Source organism: Rhipicephalus microplus, chromosome 2 (genome assembly GCF_043290135.1).
Source record: "Rhipicephalus microplus isolate Deutch F79 chromosome 2, USDA_Rmic, whole genome shotgun sequence".
Classification (NCBI taxonomy): domain Eukaryota; kingdom Metazoa; phylum Arthropoda; class Arachnida; order Ixodida; family Ixodidae; genus Rhipicephalus; species Rhipicephalus microplus.
This window is the reverse complement of record NC_134701.1, coordinates 190208366-190227450: the sequence shown is the minus strand read 5'-3', so window position 1 is coordinate 190227450 and position 19085 is coordinate 190208366. Positions and strand designations below refer to the sequence as shown.

Sequence of the window (19085 nt, the reverse complement as noted above, 5' to 3'; positions counted from 1 at the left end):
ATCTTTTTTTCGTTTTCTGTAAGCTGCAATCAAGTTATAAAAAATTAGTTTCACTGAATGTGATAGCAACAAAGTGTATGGATACACGACATCAGGCTGCCAGCTAATTTCTTTGCATTCAATACTATCATGTAACTCTAATAAGAAGCCGATGTAAGAAAATACGGCCGCGCCAGCAGCTTAGGGGAGACATGTCCTTTTCACACAGTCTCTTAGCGCTGAGAGCGCAGCTCGTAGAAGGGTTCAGGAGCCATTTGCGCTGATGTCAGTCGAGATAGCACGCACGTCAGCGCTTGCGACCGCGTGCTTGGAATCAAACTTCACTGCTCGAGCGATTACAGCCTTGACGAAACCGAAACTACGTATTACTGTTTTGGTGAAACACAGTGTTTCAGCCACATTTTCAAGCACAAGGCTTGATGGGTGTTGCACCTTGTAGTGGGTGCGACTAAATGTGGGTGCTGCGGCACAGTAAAGCACTGATAAACGAGTTTGGCGCAACAGGAGTTGTTCAGAGCAGGATGGCGCAGGTAAACAGGTTTGGCGCACAAAGGCACAGGTGGCGCCGCTGTTCCACCCTTGTGTTTCGCGACTCTCAAAAACACTGCATGCAGTCACTAGTGAGAAAAGATCGACCATCTCTGTCATTAGAAAGTTTTACTTTAACCTTGAGGTGCACAAGCTTGAAGGCGGGTGAGATAGGGGAGCGAGAGAGCGAGCTCCTATCTGAACGCAACGAGGTGAACATTCAGCTTAGCGTGCTAGCACACACTATTCAAACACACTTTCCCAATGTCAAAAATCTGAACAGTCACCTTTCTCTGCATCGCCTCGGAAACCGCAGACCTTGTGAATGACGTCGCAGTGCCCCCCAAGGCCAAGAGAAGCAGCAAGGTAACGGCATCACCAGACTGCAGAAGGACAGGACATTGTGTGTACAATTGAAAAAAAGGGCAACAGCGCCAACGTGTGGCCTTGTGCTGGGGAGGATAAGGCCACAGACCCGAGGCCTTCACATGCATGAACTAGCACGAGCAGATGAAGGTGAAAGAACATCTATTCACTGTGTTCCACTCTGAAAGCACCGACACAAGTACAGATCCGCAGCCCCTAGATATTTTCCGTTTTCTGAGATACTGGAAACATGACAGGTGCTGACACTTTGCTAATCAAACAGTAGGCTGGATTGAGTGGCTTTTAGATTTGTAAATCTCAAACACCATTTCACATCATGAGAAGTTCCAATATCTTGTTCCTTTCCATTAAGGGTATATCAGTATAGCTTAACTGGGTCTGTCTTCACACAGAAAATCAGTTGGGGCCTTATTGAAATTTTTGAGTGGTAGTGGCCTATTGAATAGGCTATACTAGTACCTCCGCTCCTGTTCTCGGCGTGTCTTTTGCTTTCCCCTTTTCTTTCCTCCTCCCCTTAAAACAGGGTAGCAAAGCAGATGCTACAATCCTGGTTCAACTCCACGCCTTTCTCTCATTGTATTCTCTCACTCTCTTCTTCAATGCAAGTGGGTACAATGAGGAAGGGAGGGGGTAGGCGGCTTAGTAATGTCTAGATTTTCTCCATGCATCACAGATTTCACACAAGATGCAGGACAACCGTTTGATTTGCCCATATGACAGCAGTTGCTAGAATCAAGTGCACACTGGAATAAAATAACTTGAACAAAAATAAAATATTACAACTTGCTTCAATTCTTATTGAACAGCTGCATCAAACAGCTGCACACCAGACACGTTGCAACATATGCCAGTATCTATCACACTTCCAGTTAACAGCTGCTCCATTGAAGTGTTCTTACAATGTAATGAGGCCTGTAGTATGAGAACAGTATTGCCAGACAATCATTTTCGGTTGGCTTGAGCAAACTTTAGAGAACTTAAAATATAGGAATGAATGGCACACTATATGAATTCGCTTCAACACGAATTTGCAACTTCCTAAATTTTTAAGTATTTAAATCAAATGGTTAGATGTGTTTTACCACGTGATGCATAACCCAGCTAAAAAGGTAATTTCGCTGCAGCACTGGGCCACTATGTTGTAATAATACCCCTGCATCATAAAAATCCACGTTTCTGCGAAGCCATACTTCGAGGTTTAGAGTATGTACATGTTATTAGTACCTCGATACCATTACTTCTTTTATTTTAACTTCACAACCACATTATGCGGGCTTATACAAGCTTACCAAATTTTTAAAAGGTAGTAAGAAAGTGTTTACATATTTAAAGATGCTCGCACCTTGGTTTCCTAGAAACTAATGTTGAAGGATTCTGTAGCAAAGAACAAGTAGGCAAAATATGGCGAGAGGGGAAAGGGGGGTGCTTGCTCAGGCATTGGCACATGTTTCAAATCTCCTGAAAAATGGAAGAAGGTGCCTCTTGCTCGGATCAGGGCACTCGCTCGCGATCTTACGATATCGCGTTAACGTTTGTCGCTTCTATTATACGGACACCGTTCACTACAAATAAAGTTCAACTGTGAGTTATGACACTGCGCCACCTGTTTTTTTTTTCTATTATTTGCTGTCACAAAGTATGCTCACTAAGACTAGCAAGTTGTAAACAGCATACCAGTGATGTGTCAAGAAGCCTTAGCAGAGACCTGCAGAGCAGCACCAAATTGCAGCTGCTGTCAAACAAGTGGTGTACTGCAACCATCCACTGCATGATGTCCCTCTATATGCAAAAAAGGAAAAAAATGAAGTAAACCAATTATACTTCATTAGGTCATGGTTTATAAGAGTGATCTGTATATGAGGCACACCCTAGTGGGGGAGTCCAAGTTAATGTTGTCAAAAAGAGCTTTCACCGTGCACAAACACCTTCGCACAAAAATGTTTTCAGTGGATAGCACTAAAACAAACTGCTCATTAAATGTTGCAAATTATGAAGCAATAAATCATTGTATCAAGTTATTTCAGCCAAATGAAAAAAAAGAGTGACTCTTCAACAAGTTAAGAGAGATGTGAATTTGAAACTAAGACAAGAACTTGTTTTATGATGAATCCTTGGTGAAGGGTTGTGCTCAGCGAAGCGGCCATATCAAAATGCAGGAAATTACACACCTGATAAGTAGAATAGAGAAGTGGTTCGCCTATAGATAATGTGAAATGATGTTTTTCGTCACAACAGATGAAAAATTCAAACTTTTAAGGATGCGCATAACTGATAGGATCTATAGCAAACATTTTAGTGTAAGAAAATGGCAAAGAGTTCACATGTCGCAGCGGGAGATACTACCACTGAATGCCTATGTAGAAAAGTTAATCAAACTTATTTTTACTAAAGTTTATGAAAAAAAAAAAAGAATGCATTAGACGATCTAACACCAAATGAATAAGAATAGCTGTTTGGTTCATGGGGTTTAACGTCCTAATGTAAGCAGGCCTATGGAAGATACTGCAGTGTGGATCTTTGGATAATTCTGACCCCTTCGGATGCTTTATTGTGCCCCAAATCTGAAAGTACACAGGCCTCTTGCATTTCACCAGTACTGAAATGCAACCACCACAGCCAGGATCAGACCCATGTCTTTCGGTTCCACAGATATCAAATACCATTCCAAATCATGAAAGCTTCCAACATCTTGTTTGTTTGTTTCCATTAAAGGGCACCCTGAAACATCCAGAATTCGAAATTCAATGGTGGTGGGGAAGTTGTGCATGTGTGTACAGCATCCACTGAGCCATGAGAATTGAAGTTTATTCAAACAATGCAGTATTAACGGAGTTAGGCGCATTTGGTTTTTGAAATGTGGCAATCACTTTCCTTTCGCTTTTTCCTTCACCGTCCTTGGTTGGTATCCACTCCCAAAGCAACCCCGCCCTCCCACCGAGTGTTCGCTCCCAATCACGTGGCATTCGTCATCGCCGACGCGCTGCTCCAAATGCCATCTACTTCTGGTTGCCGCAACCCTATCCCTCTGGAGACAGCGTGCTTGTTGGCAAACCGCTGCTGCCATGCCTAGCAATGCTTGTACGAATCGTGCCAGTATGGACCCTGTGTTATGGGCCGCAGTAGCTGATTCGTAAGTGCGCGCACTTACGCGGGCGACAGGACGAACAACAACAAGCAGCGCAGACAGCTGCATGCCGCCTAACCGGACTGCTCTACCAATCACGGCATATTTGCGCTGTGCGTTAGAGATTCAACTTCTCAACGCCACAGAGAGGACTGCAAGGCCCGGAAAAGAGGAGAAATTGTTTTTAGAACTTGTGGCACGCTTGCGGCTCGTAGCGCTGTCCCGTGTAGAATCACTGATCACGATGATATTCTGCACACGATGGGCATTTTTACTTGAAATATGGCTTGAGTGAATCTTTAATTAGGCATTTGAAGATTCACTCAAGCATATCAAAATTTGTCTATGGATGCCGCATCAAGTTTCCTGTGCTTATGTCAACTTTGTAAGGCCGATAACTAAGCTGATCGGAAATTATGCAGGAAGCTTTGTGGGGTAAAGAAAAGGTATCAAGGGCATCAAGGCAGACTAACAATACTGTAATACTTTATCAACTATAGTAGTACTTTACCAGCCTGGTTTGCATAATAATTAGCCTCCACTTATATGAGTGGCACAGAAGCCCCTTTAAAAGTAACTTTTGATAACACTTTTTATACTGGTCAAGCTGCTTTCTACATCACACATGAAACCTAAATTTGCAGTCGTGACAATCACTACAGTCTGTGCCTGCTAAAGCTACTACAATTTCTGCACAAGCCTCTCAAGCAATTGCATGCATCAATGAAGGCGCCAGCTTTGAGGCACAGCCTGCATATAAGCTAAGAGAAAAAAAGCGGTTTTCACCTTGACAGCAGGGGACAACGAATCACTGCAGAGAGCCCCGGAGAAAGCAAGAATGAGTTGCTTGGTGACATTCTCGGCTGGCACCAAGCACTGGAGAAGGGGCTTTGCCAAGGGGGATCCTGGAAATCACATTGCAATTCAGACCCTGAGAACGACTACCAAATTCAAGTGGTCCAATTGCCCATGCCATCGTTTCATGGACTAAAGATATAACAAGTGGAATATTAGTGAAGAGTTTTTTAACGATCTCAAGGCTCTAGAATTTTTTAATACAAACGTGGGACCCTTTACACAAGCTACCGGAATCATGTTTACAATCAACGATGGTGTAATGAACAATTTCGTATTAATGGATACTCCCTGGTGTTCTTTAACATGCACCTAAATCAGAGTACATAAGCATTTTTTTTATTTTTCATTCCCACCCCCTTGAAGTATGGCTGCTATAGCCAGGAACCACACTCACACTAATTACTAAAGCTGATGTAACGAATTGGGAAACTGTCGGACAATTGCAGCACATTGTACAAGAAAATTGGCCGCCGCATTTCGACCACAGAGGCCTACAATAATGGCGGGTTTTTATGCAGTGCACACTGTGCCACAGATGTCCTTCAGCAAATATAAAGAAAAATCACTGAAGCAAGTGCAGGCCATTACCGAACTAGTACTGTGCAGTAAAGACACAATAAGGTTTTGTTGCTGAAGATGACTCAAAAATCATACAGAACACACAAGAAACCGACACACATGTTATCCAGAATAATTAATCATCTTAGCTTCAAGCGGATTTTCAGCAAAACTACTGCCTTCAATTTGTTAGCTGTATCTCATGCTTCAATTTATCAGCTACACTTCACTGGAATGATCTTTCTGATCAAACTGTCATGATAAGTGCACACTCCTTATCTGTGCACAGGTCCTACTTAATCTGCCTTGATTTCTTTTGTTGTCCTGCTTGCTCACCATGTTATTTTATTGTTTGTTTTCACTGTACACTTGCTTTAAATGTACTCTTGAGCTGATTCCACTGTATTTCACCTGTTATGTTAACAATGACCCCATTCCTCATTGCTCAACAGGGCCTGCAAAATTTTTCTCAAATAAAAATAAGTGAAGTAGTGCCGAATGCATTGTTCAATGCTGTCGAGCAAGAAACAAGACCTCATAAAATGGTAAGCACTGGCAGACATAGTAGTAGTAGTCCTTCTGTCTGTGGTAAGTGTTGAACAGGCAAGGCAATCGAGTCAGGTGACCAGATAAATTGCATGCCAAGCACAAACCTGTCTCAAAAATATCTGATCCCACAGTGGGAAAGCGATTAGCTCTATGTGCCAGTAACCTTCCTCACATACACATTGTGGTTAGGTAGTTATGTATTCGATCTTTTTTCATTAAAAATTTCTTGGTTATCATTCATTTTTCTGCAGTCATCAGGTGTATGGCAATGATGGAGTAGCAGCAGTTGGACGCGAAAAGTCGTAGAGCTGAATCAAGGGTGAGTCAACATTTTTACAAAGGCATTGTTTTCATAAGGAAACACAAATCCCCTCTGAAAGTATGCTGGTTTTTCGACAAAGGCTTCCATCGTCTACTATTCTTACATGATTGAAATATTTCTACTTTGTAGTCTTACGTGCTGAACCAATTATGCAATTATGATGTTTGTGAGGCACACTGTACAGGTGGACTCTGGATAATACTTGATCACCAATAATTTTCTTTAACCTGCATGTGAATACAAGTACACAGGTGTTTCTCCCTTCTGAACTTGTTGAAATGTGACCATCAAAGCTATGATTGAATCTGCTACACCAAATTCAACAGAATAAAAAGCCACAGCCACTAAGATACTGAGACAGCTAAGCCCTACCACTAATCGGTCTGTCTGCATGTTAGCAAAACAAAAATTTTTTATGAAAAGTGGTTATGTGATGCATTGTCAATTTGAAAAGCACAAATAACTATGGTGAGAAAAAAAGCCCGTGACATGCACAGCAGTGACAAGAGAGTGCCCTTAAAAACTGCCATACAAATAGCAGGACTTTGCCGACGCACAGTGTCGAGACTCTGGCACATTCAGGCAGATACTCAAATTCCCAACAAAGCACACGATCGCGAACTCGCGCAACTTCTTTTGTTTTGCTCAGCAATGAGAAGATGCAGAAAACTTACGAGTGTCAGGTGCAGTGATGACCGTGCTCAGCTGCAGCATGTGATCTGCCGAGAGACCAGCTTCTTTGGCAAGTGCCCGCAGCTTGCGAATGTGCTCCATTGTTTTCCCCGAACTCTCAAGCTTCCCATTTCCTACAATGTCAGATGACAGTATGTTTTAGCTAAATTTTTACAAACTCTTTACATCTCAAATCAGAAGTCACAAGTCATAGATACAATGCGTTGCTGTAATATGCCTTAAATGAAAAAGATGCTCTGCAGATATGAAGTCAAGTGTTACTGCATCTATGAAAAACCAATTTAGCAAGTCTTATCTAGAACAAAGGCTTGAAAGCTCTCTCCTCCACAAGTACCAAAAAAAAAAGAAATGACAACATCTAATACATCACTATAGTACTTTGAAATTCTTGCAGTAGCATGCTATGACACATGAAAAATGATTATGTATGCTTCAGAATAATCAATAGATAATCAATAAATAAAAATAGCAATGCTTTCAAATAAAGCCTGCAAGGAAAGGCCTGGCAAAACAATACGAACTATGTTCCAGCACATAAATGGCAGCAATACGCAGAAGCATAACGCACAAATTCTGACTAGTTGTCAAAATAATCAATGCGAGATATCACAGTTGTGAACGTGAAAGTAAGTCAATATATTCAATTAAAGAGAACCCAGGAACTAGACGTGTTGCTGTCAATAACTAGAAGGAAGTAAGAATGAAACGCACGCTTGGTGCATACCATGCCACGTGCACCAGCCCGCGCAATAAACAAGCCACTCAATTTAGTAAGGAAGGCGGTGAAAAGAGCCATCTCTTGTCCAGATATCTGTCAAGGAATTAGAGATATATTGTCAACAAATGACAGTTCGACGTCACGGGGCGATCAACAGAGTATTAGATCGAAGCTAAGATCCCTTGCCAAAAAGGGCAGGTTCCACGTCGTGGCACGGCCACGGAAAGTACTTGAGCACGCGTTCCAACGTTCGACGCTTGCGCCGGACCTCGTTAACCCAAACCGCGTGCGAAGCGTACTTTGCGGGAAGTATCGGGGCCAGGATAAACATCGAGTACGTATTCAATAAACGCCCATCATTCACTAAATGACGAGCACCGTTTCCAACGTAATAATTAAGCTGGCAGGGACGCCACTCGATCGCTCACCAAGTCTCACAGCTTCTTGTATCCCTCAGCACGAAACACTCTTCTAGATTCCATGGTTTGGGCTCCACTTACCAGACACGAGAAAACGTACGGCTTTCTCAGCTCGAGCTGTCATTGTCCCCGATTGCTGCTTGAAAAGTTGCGCATAGAACAAACTAGGCAATGAAAACAAACTGCTTGACGCTCGCGCTTAGAGTTTTGAACATGCAAAACTACTGTGCAAACACGCGTTTGATGACGATGTTGATGGGAAATTGGCATTATCCAACGCCGTTGCTTTATCAGCCATATTTACCAACAACGTTTTTACCACGAAAGTAAACGTATGCGTAAAGCTCTCACAATGCAGAAAATTTTTAAATACGTTAAATATTGTTAAAATAGGTTGTGCTAGAACGCAGTGTTTGCATGGTTTTAACCAGTAAAGTTGATTGTTTTAGACCGCGCGAATTTTGAAAACTTACGGGTGCATGCAGAATACTGAAATTGAAGAAATATGAGACTAAATGCTCCATTCTGCTTTATTCATGCCTGACCATTATACTAATACTTAGTTCTAAAAGTGGTTAGCTAATTTTGCTCCATGTCATCCCCCTGCGGAAAGATCTATGCCGCTATGTTCGACGCTTCGAGAATCATTCCGTTATCAAACGGATGTAAATGGTTCCCGCACTCCGCACTTTGAAGTATCAATCACCGTCTGACAAGCAAGAAACGTATTGTGTTGTACCTACAGCATTTAAGAAGGAGAATGAAATGTGAGGAAAATGCACCGAGGTTAAGAGGTAATGTGCGGGAATAAAATAGCCATACTCGGTATCTGCGCAATAGAAGCTAACAAAATAATTCTTTTCCCGAGACACTGGTAGACACTGGCTCGCATTTGCTGTAGAAAGCGCCTCCGAAACCGCTTAAATGTTGGTCAGCGCCTCTAGTACCTATGAGGGCGAGTGTGGAACACTCTTTCTGCCTGTTGCCGTCACGTACCACGTAATATTACAGCTATCTAGTAGCTGACCAATATTATTACATTCGAAGATCGAATATTCGCTTTCTGCTAGCGGCAAGTTATCTTGTCGTCCATTTTTTTTTTTCATTACATTACAATTACTACTTTCTGACTTTCTGACTTCAGGCAGTAAACTTTCTGATTTCTGATTGGTAGCAAACTTTCTGACTTCAGGTAGTACGCGATGAATGATTGTCAGCTGCCAGCTCATAATAATATCACATGATACGTAACGCCTACAACAAGAGATCTCTGCACTCACCCTATCACTACTCACTATTGTTTTCTTCTTTTTTACCGTATTTGTGAAACAAGAACGTTACAATGTCGGCTGGCTATGATATTCTACTTCATTCATTTTCGCAATGTTTATTATGGTATGGAAAAACTGATGATCTTTACTTGAATTACCATCTATGTGGTTACCATTTCTTGCAACTTGTAATCTCTTGACTGCATACCTGCTTGACTACGTAACTCTATGTTCGTCTATTTGATATTTTATTGTGATTTAGATTTTATGTCTTTTCCGTAAGACATCTTCACTTCACCGATTCTCGGCCCATGATGAATACGATGATTATGCCCCTAGGATCAATGGCACCTACCCACTCTGGGGAATGGGCCATGAGTCGGGCGGATCATACATACTGAATTTATGAACAACGAGTCATCATCGTCGTCGTCACGAATGCGTAAATGATTTGCACGTTGGACGAAGAAGAAGAAGAGAGTCACGCGAAAGGTTCAGGTCGCTTCACTCGAGCCCGGCGTATTCAGGCAATCTCTTCTACAGAGGTAAGTGACATGAATAATCGTATGTATAGCGAGATGTATGACTTGCTCTCTATATTTCGTGCCGACTGGTTGTGCCCCCGCGATCTCCGACGACAGCGCAGCTCTGGCCGACTGGGCTCCCCCTACGCAATCTCCTGCCACCGACATGAGCTCTCGCCGAGTGGTGCCCCGTCCTCGGACTCCTGCGACCGTGTCCATCTTTCCTATCTCCTTTTTACTTCCGTTGCTCGCAGTCCCTGCGCCTCACTCTCTCCTTCCTTTCTCTATATATAACTTTTAATCTTATTCTTTTAATCCCTCCTCACCCCCATTCTTGTGAGCTGATTGATATGTGGGGTTTAACGTCCCAAAACCACCATATGATTATGAGAGACACCGTAGTGGAGGGCTCCGGAAATTTTGACCGCCTGGGGTTCTTTAACGTGCACCCAAATCTGAGCACACGGGCCTCGACATTTCCGCCTCCATCGGAAATGCAGCCGCCGCAGCCGGGATTTGAACCCGCGACCTGCGGGTCAGCAGCCGAGTACCTTAGCCACTAGACCACCGCGGCGGGGCCATTCTTGTGAGCTACTGTTGAGGTCTCACACTATGATGCAGACAGTTACGAGGCTCATTTTTCTCTTCTTTTCTCTTTAAGAATCACATAAGTAATATTCGATTCAAACGTTGAACACAATTAGGGTTCCCAAGCAGTTAGTGTTCCCGAAGGCCACGCCTTTCTCTGCCGTTAACCATGTGTCATGAGCCACCGCAGATTTATATAATGATGTTCTAACTGTTGCTTCGCGAAATACATTTAAATGCCTTAAATTGAAATCACTTCGTCTGTATTGCTTCTGCCGCAGACATATACTTCTGAAGATGACTCCAGGATGTCCTTAGACAGTCGATAAACATTAAGCTAATCATATTTTAAAGCAAACAAGATATACTTGAAGCAGCCATGCGAGGATAAAGTAACCGTTTCCAGTTCATAACTGCCCCTTGTTTCCTGATAATGCTAGCTGACTAAACGCGTGGCATCAATTGGCCGCCGTTCGATGCAGTGTGATACCATAGGTCATCCCTATGGCTGATAAGCTGGAGACGAAGAAGAGCGGTGATGCGAAAGAGTGGCGCGAGTCTCCACGCATCCGCCAAGAGCGGTCTACCTCGCTGACTGACGTGCATGGGCATCCGGAATTGGCGAGGCGTCTTGATGTCCCAGTGGCGAAGGATGCCTCTCCGGCCAAGGACCGTCGACTCTCCTTGCGAGGTGTCGGCGGAGAGGTTCGTGAACAGCCGGATAACACCGACCAGAAACCGGTGAGACGAGGACCGCACTCTTTCAGCCCATCACAATATTTTTGTGGCGGTGGTTTAGTCTGGCTTCCATCGAAGGAACCTTATTTTATGAAAGTGAGAAGTGTCACCAGGAAACTCTGCATCAACTTGTGGCAGACAGAAAGTCGTAACCGGAATCACCTTATTGCTAATAGGTGGAGCACAAGAACTCATCAGCAACCCTTCGACGGAGCCTGGGTATGACTATACTACAGGGTGTAAGGGACAGTCCATGCGAAAAGTCACCGCTGGCACCAGTTTCGACGTTGGTGTGCTGGTTTGCCAAAAGTGAAATCGCGGGAAGACCTTGTTACGCGTCACGTGTAGCGTGTGGGTGAATGGGGGAAAACATTGCAAAGGAGCACGCCATCTTAATTGGCGAGCGCTTACAGGCGGACTGTCAGACAGTGAATGGTTCCGGGGTGATATTATTAGTTGTTTGGAAAGCACCCTCCTGGAACAGCAGTTGGACTAAGGCATTCTGAAGTGCCATCCTTCATTTCTTTCCAGAATCACTTTCTTTAGCCATGGCGTAGCCAAATATTTTTTTTCTCTTATATTTGTCGTGCATGTTCGTGCGTGCATGTTTACGCCTGTCTGAAAGTGCAAAATTCATGTAGTGGAGCTTGAGCCCCCACCCCTCCTATGACTACGCTGATGTTCTCTGCTTTTTATAGTAATGAATCCTGGGACGGCCAGAGAACATCGGCGTATAGTCATGAGAGGTATGCGCGCTTAAGCTTCTCTATCGAAATTCAGAATTTTTAGGCAGGCACAAAAATTCCCGCTCGAACAGACTCTCAGCCGTTTAACCTTACCGCCGCTAATAACGAAATCCCCGCGAAGGAGCGAACTACTTTGGTCATAGCTGCAGACTCGCACCTATCCCGCTCCTCACTTTCTTGACCTCATGTACCCCTCTCTTTACCCGTCCTCTTCCAGTAAGCATTGTTCCGCAAGGAAAGCAAATCTTAATCATATCAGGGTACCTCCCTTGTTTCTTTGACAAGTACTAAGTAATGAGAAGTTGCCTTGCGCAGATTGAAACCCGACGTTTCTGTCTCCCTAGTCTGTCTTCCCGCCCATGGAGCTCCCCAAGCATTACTTAGCGCGGCAACAGTTGTAAAAGCCCCGCGCGCACCCATTGCAAGATTTTTATAAGCACTGTCGGTTCAAAAGACGCCGCCTAACCCATAGAGTTTCTTAATATACACTAGAGGGAACTCTGGCGCTAGTGTCTATGGGAGCTGCAACGCACGGCGCTTCAGCGAGCATAGGAATGATGTGTAGTACACACATATCTAAACTTCGTACTTCTGGCCTAATTTTGGCTCCGTGTGTGTTCGTATGGCTTGGAGCTGTTTTCTCACGAAACAAAAATCAGCAAATGTTCTGCGATTGTGCTTCACCACTTCATTATTTTAGACTTACCTTTCAAAATTGGGTCACGAAGTCCAAAAAAAGTTAAATCTTTATTTTAAAACAAAACCGAAACACAGCACTAAACGAAGCCGCAAGTACGATTCGCCGCCCGCAAGTACGGAGACTAGGCAAATGTGTGTACTACCCATCATTCCCATGGTCGCTGAACGATCGCAGCGCCAGAGTGCCCTCTAGTTAGTTTTAGGAAACTCTATGGCCTAACCTAATCTCACTGCATTGAGTTCGCTGCTTTCGACGACGTAGTCGGATTGTCATCTGCCTAATGTTTTTGTTTTAAATAAGTTAGAGCCATCGCGAAGCATTTGCTGACATCAGTTTGCTATGTTGATCGTGCCAGCTTTAGGAAATCTTGTCTTTGCACTCATCGAGAGAAATTCGTAGATGCTTGCTTATTCTTACATGACACAATGCTCGCTAGTTAATTTGTTATACGAATGTTTGCAATAATGTGCATTGACTGGCGATAAAATTAGAAATTTTACTTTGTATCTATAGCACGCAAGCTGATTTTTTTTTTGGGGGGGGGGGGGGGATGGATGGGCTATTTGAAATGGTCTTTTTTTGCTCTCAAAGCGGAAGCACGGGCCTGTGTGCCACTCCCGTCGCTACGCCACTGCTTTGCATCGCTTTTTATTTCCCCGTCACAGAGACTTTTCGTAGAGGTGCAAGGTGCACGAATGACCTTGTGCTTGCATTTCTATTGATAGATGCTCATGAAAAGACCTAAAAACTATATCATAGATCTAGAACATGAATCCCCATAAATTATAATTCTAGCCTGTAATACATTACTGTCGCTTATAAACAACGTGGCTTGTACATCTTTGTATCAAGCAACTATGCTGCTATTGCAAACGTCATTTAGCACTGGATTCACATGAAATCTGTAAGCTCAGAAATTTGTATCGTCCTCCTGTCATTGAATTGTGCTTACCATTTGGCGTGGATATAGAACTAGAACATGGCGTATATCTATACCTCCATATCCGCCAACCCAAGACGCTCTGAAAAATGAATTTACGTTCATATTTATGCTCGCACGAAAAAACAAACAAAAAGAAGCCGACTTGGTGCTTCTTAGTGCTTAATATGTCGCTTTGTTTCATTCACATGACACAGTGAGCGATATATCTCATTACTTCTTCGCTCACAGGAACCCGGCCCCGAGAAAGAGGACAAGCACGCGCTTCGTCGCACCGCGGCCACAACGTCTCTGCAGCGGTCGCCACAGCGCATTCCGGGCAAGACGTGTCTCCTGGCCAACTCCACCGTGCTCCTGGTAGCCGCCATCTCAGTCGCGCTCCTCATCGGCGTGCTTGCTTGGCACAAGAGTCGCAGCAGATACGGCCGGTACCCCGTTCCGCCCGATCCCCGTGGCCCGTTGCGAGTGAGGCGCTGCCGCAACGAAGCTTGCCGCCGAATCGGAGCGCTGCTCAATGACGCCCTGGACGATAACGTGCAACCCTGCGAAGACTTCCACGCGTACGTGTGTGGGTCCTGGTCGCACAAGTATCCGGGCAAGACCATCGTGGAAGTACTCGCTTCGGCATTCCTTGGGCACGTCACCCGAAGCGCCAGAAAGAACGTCGTCATTTCGTCGAAGCGTACTGCCAGCAACCAGACAGCAGTTCAGAAGGCTGCGACGCATCTGGTCGCGTGCGACAACATTGTCGCGCTCTCGGACGACCAGACTTCCAACGTCAAGCACGTTCTGGCTGAAGGTGGCATTGCTTTAGGGTCTGCAGCAGAGAACGCATCTACGCCTGACGTGTTGAAGGCCATGTTTTACATGTCACAAGTCGTTCACATTCCCGTGCTTCTGGACGTGTCGGTGGAATACGACGTAGAACAACGAGTGTCAATACAGAAGCCAGAAAACACGGCAACACTTCTGGAAGAGTCGAAGCGTCATTTGAATGGCACAGCTTCCGCTAAACACGACAGATACGTTCGCACCATTTACGAGAGTTTTTCCGAAAGTGATAACACCTCAGAGTACGAAGAACTATTCAGGAACATATCCCGCTTAGTGTCAACTTCGGTGACCTCCCTGAGCTCTTCTCTCGTCGACAGCGAAAAAGGCAAAGACGGTGTCTGGTTCTCTACTACAGCTTCCGTACACCAAATTTCGCGAGCCATCTCGAAAGACCGTTGGCTCAAGGCGTTCGAAGTTTTCATGAGCATACCAGAGGAACGCAAAATGCCGGTCGCTGTGTACAACGGCTCTTACTTTCAGGCCCTCTTCACTCTCGAAGAGAAGCTCGGGGAGGCCGATTTTGCGCAGCTTTATTCCTGGCTCTGTATACAAGCGCTCGTCCCATTCACAAGTGGACGCATCATATCGGCGCAACAAGCAGCTCCTCGAAGCACTGTTCTGCATAGGCACAGGTGGCAGTGCTTCCGCAACGCCGAACGAGTCTTCCACTACGCCCTTGAGTACCCGTACATGGCCTCCGTAGTCGACGACAATGTCTCGAGGGATGTCGTGGCTCTGATGCGGAGAATCAGCCGGTCGTTCAGCAAGGTCGTTCTGCGAACGCCGGTACGGAACAGTAATTGCACCTTCAACAGCGACGAGGTCATGGCGGAAGTGCACGCGGAGTTGTTCAGTCGCCCCAAGCCTGACTACTTTGAAGGCTATTACGCCGATTTTCCCGACATGACGCCAAATGCGCTGACCAACTGGATGCTAACGGTCGAATTTGGTGGCTACCGCACAGCAACGAGCAGCGTCACGCCGGGTAGCAGCGGAGACGTTGTGGACGTCAACTATGCCCGTGCCTGGAGCAGACCTCTGGAAGCGAGCTACCTGGACGAACCGTGGTACTCGCTGGGCGTGCCTCCGGCTGTCAAGATTGCCGGCCTAGGTTCCCGCCTTGTATCAAGGTTAATTACGGAGCTCGTCTCCAAAAGACGTGCCTGCGACAAGACGCTCCTCGCGGACGTCGAAGGTACGATCGACTGCCTGGCGGCGACATACGAAAGCCCGATTCGAAGTTTCAGCGCGATTGAGGGTGATGTTCGGGCTGCGGTGATTTCCTGGGCTGTGCTATGGACTGTTCTGGGAGCCCACGTGGACTCGAAGGCAAACGTCACCGTGCTCGAAGATTTCCCCCGCCTCTCCCAGCCGGTGCTTTTCTTCGTCTTAGGATGTCTTTTGACGTGCGGGGAAGACTGGGAAACGGCGGAGGCGAGATGCAATTTGCCTCTCAGACACGATACCAATTTCGCGGCAGCCTTTTCTTGTTTTGAGGGATCGCCAATGCGTCCCAAAATTCAGTGCCCTCGTGATTTTGCCGGTGTGGGCACACTTTGAGCAAATATGTATAAAGCCACGTTTCGGAACTGTTTTCAAGTGTACGTTCTTTTCAAGTTTCGCGCCCACTACATAACATTATAAAGAAATAGATTTTTTTATAATTGTAGCGTATCCTACAATATGTGCTTGCAAAACTTTGCACGACCCTGCTTGCCTCTAAGCTGGGCATGCATTTCATAACTTGGCCGCGCTTCATACAAGCGAAAAAATTCAAGAGCTCTGAAGGTTGAACCCTGTGAAGGTTGATGACCAGCGAAGCTCCGCAGCACACCTGCACAGATGTGGCACAACATTAAGATGAAACAGATACACAAATTTTAAATAGCACTTTAGAGGGTTGATTGATATGTGGGGTTTAACATCCCAAAACCACGATATGATTATGAGAGACGCCATAGTGGAGAGCTCCGGTAATTTTTACCAGCTGGGGTTCCTTAACGTGCACCCAAATCAGAGCACACGCTTATATTATGGTCACAGTCACGTCAACAAATTGCTGAACTCGCCAGATATATCTGCCGGTTAATCCAAGTCTGGATAGCCAGAATCACTTTTTTTTAATGCGAACTATTTCTTAGTCCAATGCAGGTACTTTAGGCGTGTGTCCTATGTTTGGTCGCTCTCGTGATGGCCCTTCTTTAGGTTGGGGTAGACCAAAATTATTATGGGATGGTAAGAGAGTTTGACGAATGTGTCTGTCGCCATGATCTAAATAAGTTGAAAATCGATAACCCCGAGGCATACGTGGTCAGAGACTTTCCTCCAGACACGCGTGACCCATTTACGTAAACCATGAGCCGTGTTATGCAGGTATGATCCACAGGTGAATGACAGTTTATATATAGCCAGGAACAGCAAGAACAGGCATCAGTAATTTGATTGCGAGAGCGTTGAAAAAAACGTTATTGGTAGCCTTGGCCCAGCGAATGCGAATAAATATCAGGGCCCCACAAGATATTTAACTCAATAATTCTGCGTGACAATCAAGTATTATACCACAAAGCAGACTTGGAACTTGGAACTGCTTGGAAAAAAGGTCATGTGCAAGCGTGACATTACAAAAACGTCCATTAATGGTCTAGTAGTGGCTATCTAATTTTATAAACATTACGTATGTACTCTCGTAACACAGGCATCACGTTGGGTTAACGTCATTTCTTTACTTGAGCACCATCTACTAAAATTTGTGTCCATATAGCACTAGATGGGCTGCCATCCTTGCATGCACAAGCGCTACATAAAAGCTTACAAGCTTCTAGTGTTGGTACTAATCATGTTGCTCTTGTCATCAATACGCAACTGTAAACTACTGGATAAAAAAAAAAAAACTCCAGGCCTGCGAGGAAGGCGCAGCACAGCCACAGCGAAAGCTAAAAGAGCGGCCTTTCAGAGCCTTTTCTAAACACTCATTGGATAACTTCTGCAAGCACACTTGCTTAATAATAAAAAAAAATTGTGTAGTAGGCTGACATTCGCTATGCTATTTTTCGACATTTTTCTGAGAAGCTTGGTATTCATTAAACTACTGCCAGGAATTTTGTTTCGGTTGTTCATGCAGTGGCTGACGACGATGAGGAATTATGCTTGAAGTGGGTATGCGCCACAGTTATTAGCTAAACAAAAACAAACTTTTGTGACGGGTTGGAGCATCGGACGACCAACTCGTTACGCTATTCGCATTGTGCGACGACTGCTTGTTCTTTCGCTGTTTTAAAACACTCTTATTGCCGTATTAAACAGCCGTATTATTAAACAGCCGTATATTAACGCAATTGCTTTCCTGACATCAAGCCTGCCTAAGGCAAGTTTGCCAACTGTCCCGGACGGCTATTTTTGGCGACACCGCGTCACGGCAATTAACGGGCGCCGTACTCCCCGACTGACCATGAGAACGGCGGCGCATGAAAGGGAGCCGAGAAGGGCGAAATGGGGTGCTCTTCTTAGAACGTCGCCGCCGACGGTTAATCCTTTTGTAACTGTGGCGGCGTCCGCAAGGTCGTAGAAGGCCGCGGTATACCCCGAACAAGGATTAGACTACAAGACGCACCAGCTGAGAGCCAAACGTTTGACCGTTCTCACGGGGAAAAGCGTGGGAAACGCTCTGGTGGCCAAGCCCTATGACAACAACCCGACAGGTTGTCACTCTCGCTAGTTGAGGGCCCTCTCCCAATTAAAAAAGGGGTGGGGTCAAAATATTTTTGGGGCGGAGTTTCCCATCAATTAAACGCGCATGATTGGACCCAGGTAGAGGTCTCTTGTCCCCAAGGAAGAGAGCGAGGAGACACGAGGGGGATTTGAGTGCAGGATTTTGCCCTGCTAGGCAGACTAGTCGCTGACCAACATGGTGTAGAAACAGATCAACAAGCATCTCTTCTAGAAGTTTTTAGTGTGGCTCTGTATCGGCTGGCCACCTAAACTTAGCCGTTCGTCTAGTTGTGACGCGATATTAACGTCTGCAACGTAGACATCGGAACTTCGCCTCAAGTTAGCTCAACCTGCTCGAAGTCACCTGCAAGCACTAGCCTCCCGGAGCCACCAGCGTTGCAACACCGCCGACATCGCAGTCGTGCCAGAACTCTCTTCGACTTCTCGCATCCGATCGTCGGGGACACAACGCTGCCGGTCATCACACGTATGCCTTCACCTGTTTATATCTTCGAACTTCCTACTCCGTCGTTCTATTCTTGTTAGTTTGTGTAGTTTGTAATAGTTCTCTCTCGTAAGCTGATTTATTGTTTCTGTTATAAATTTCTTTAGTTGTATCAAGTGTCGATGTATTTCGTTAGTTGTATTGAAGTGTTGTATTAGATGCCGTGTGCTGCAATATCACTAGAGTAAAGTTTGTTTTGTTTTCTCACGTCTCTGATCTCTTCACTGTCCCTGCTTGCGTACGGAACGAACCAACCTGCTGTCATTCCCGTCGCCGACTTCGCGCTGGCGACGCTAGAGTGGCAGCTTGTAACACCAACAAATCCCGTCCATTTGCGTGGTTCAGTGCATTGGGCTGGCATCCAGCAGACCCGGG

At 45.2% G+C, this 19085-nt stretch overlaps 1 protein-coding gene across 2 annotated transcripts in view; it reads right to left on the bottom strand.

Annotated features, from left to right (window-relative positions):
• LOC142796468 (uncharacterized) overlaps positions 1–8432 on the bottom strand; it is a 39308-nt gene extending 30876 nt beyond the window's left edge. Inside the window, exons 1-5 of one of the 2 annotated variants that reach the window (XM_075887177.1) lie at positions 8238–8432; positions 7001–7132; positions 4826–4944; positions 2590–2694; positions 816–911 (exon numbers count right to left, since the gene is read on the bottom strand). In XM_075887177.1, the coding sequence (XP_075743292.1) occupies positions 816–911; positions 2590–2694; positions 4826–4944; positions 7001–7132; positions 8238–8280 (495 nt within the window). In that variant the 5' untranslated portion in view covers positions 8281–8432. The remainder of the gene's footprint in view (positions 1–815; positions 912–2589; positions 2695–4825; positions 4945–7000; positions 7133–8237) is intronic. The other variant, XM_075887176.1, reaches the window with a different exon arrangement.
• Positions 8433–19085: the final 10653 nt, after the last annotated feature.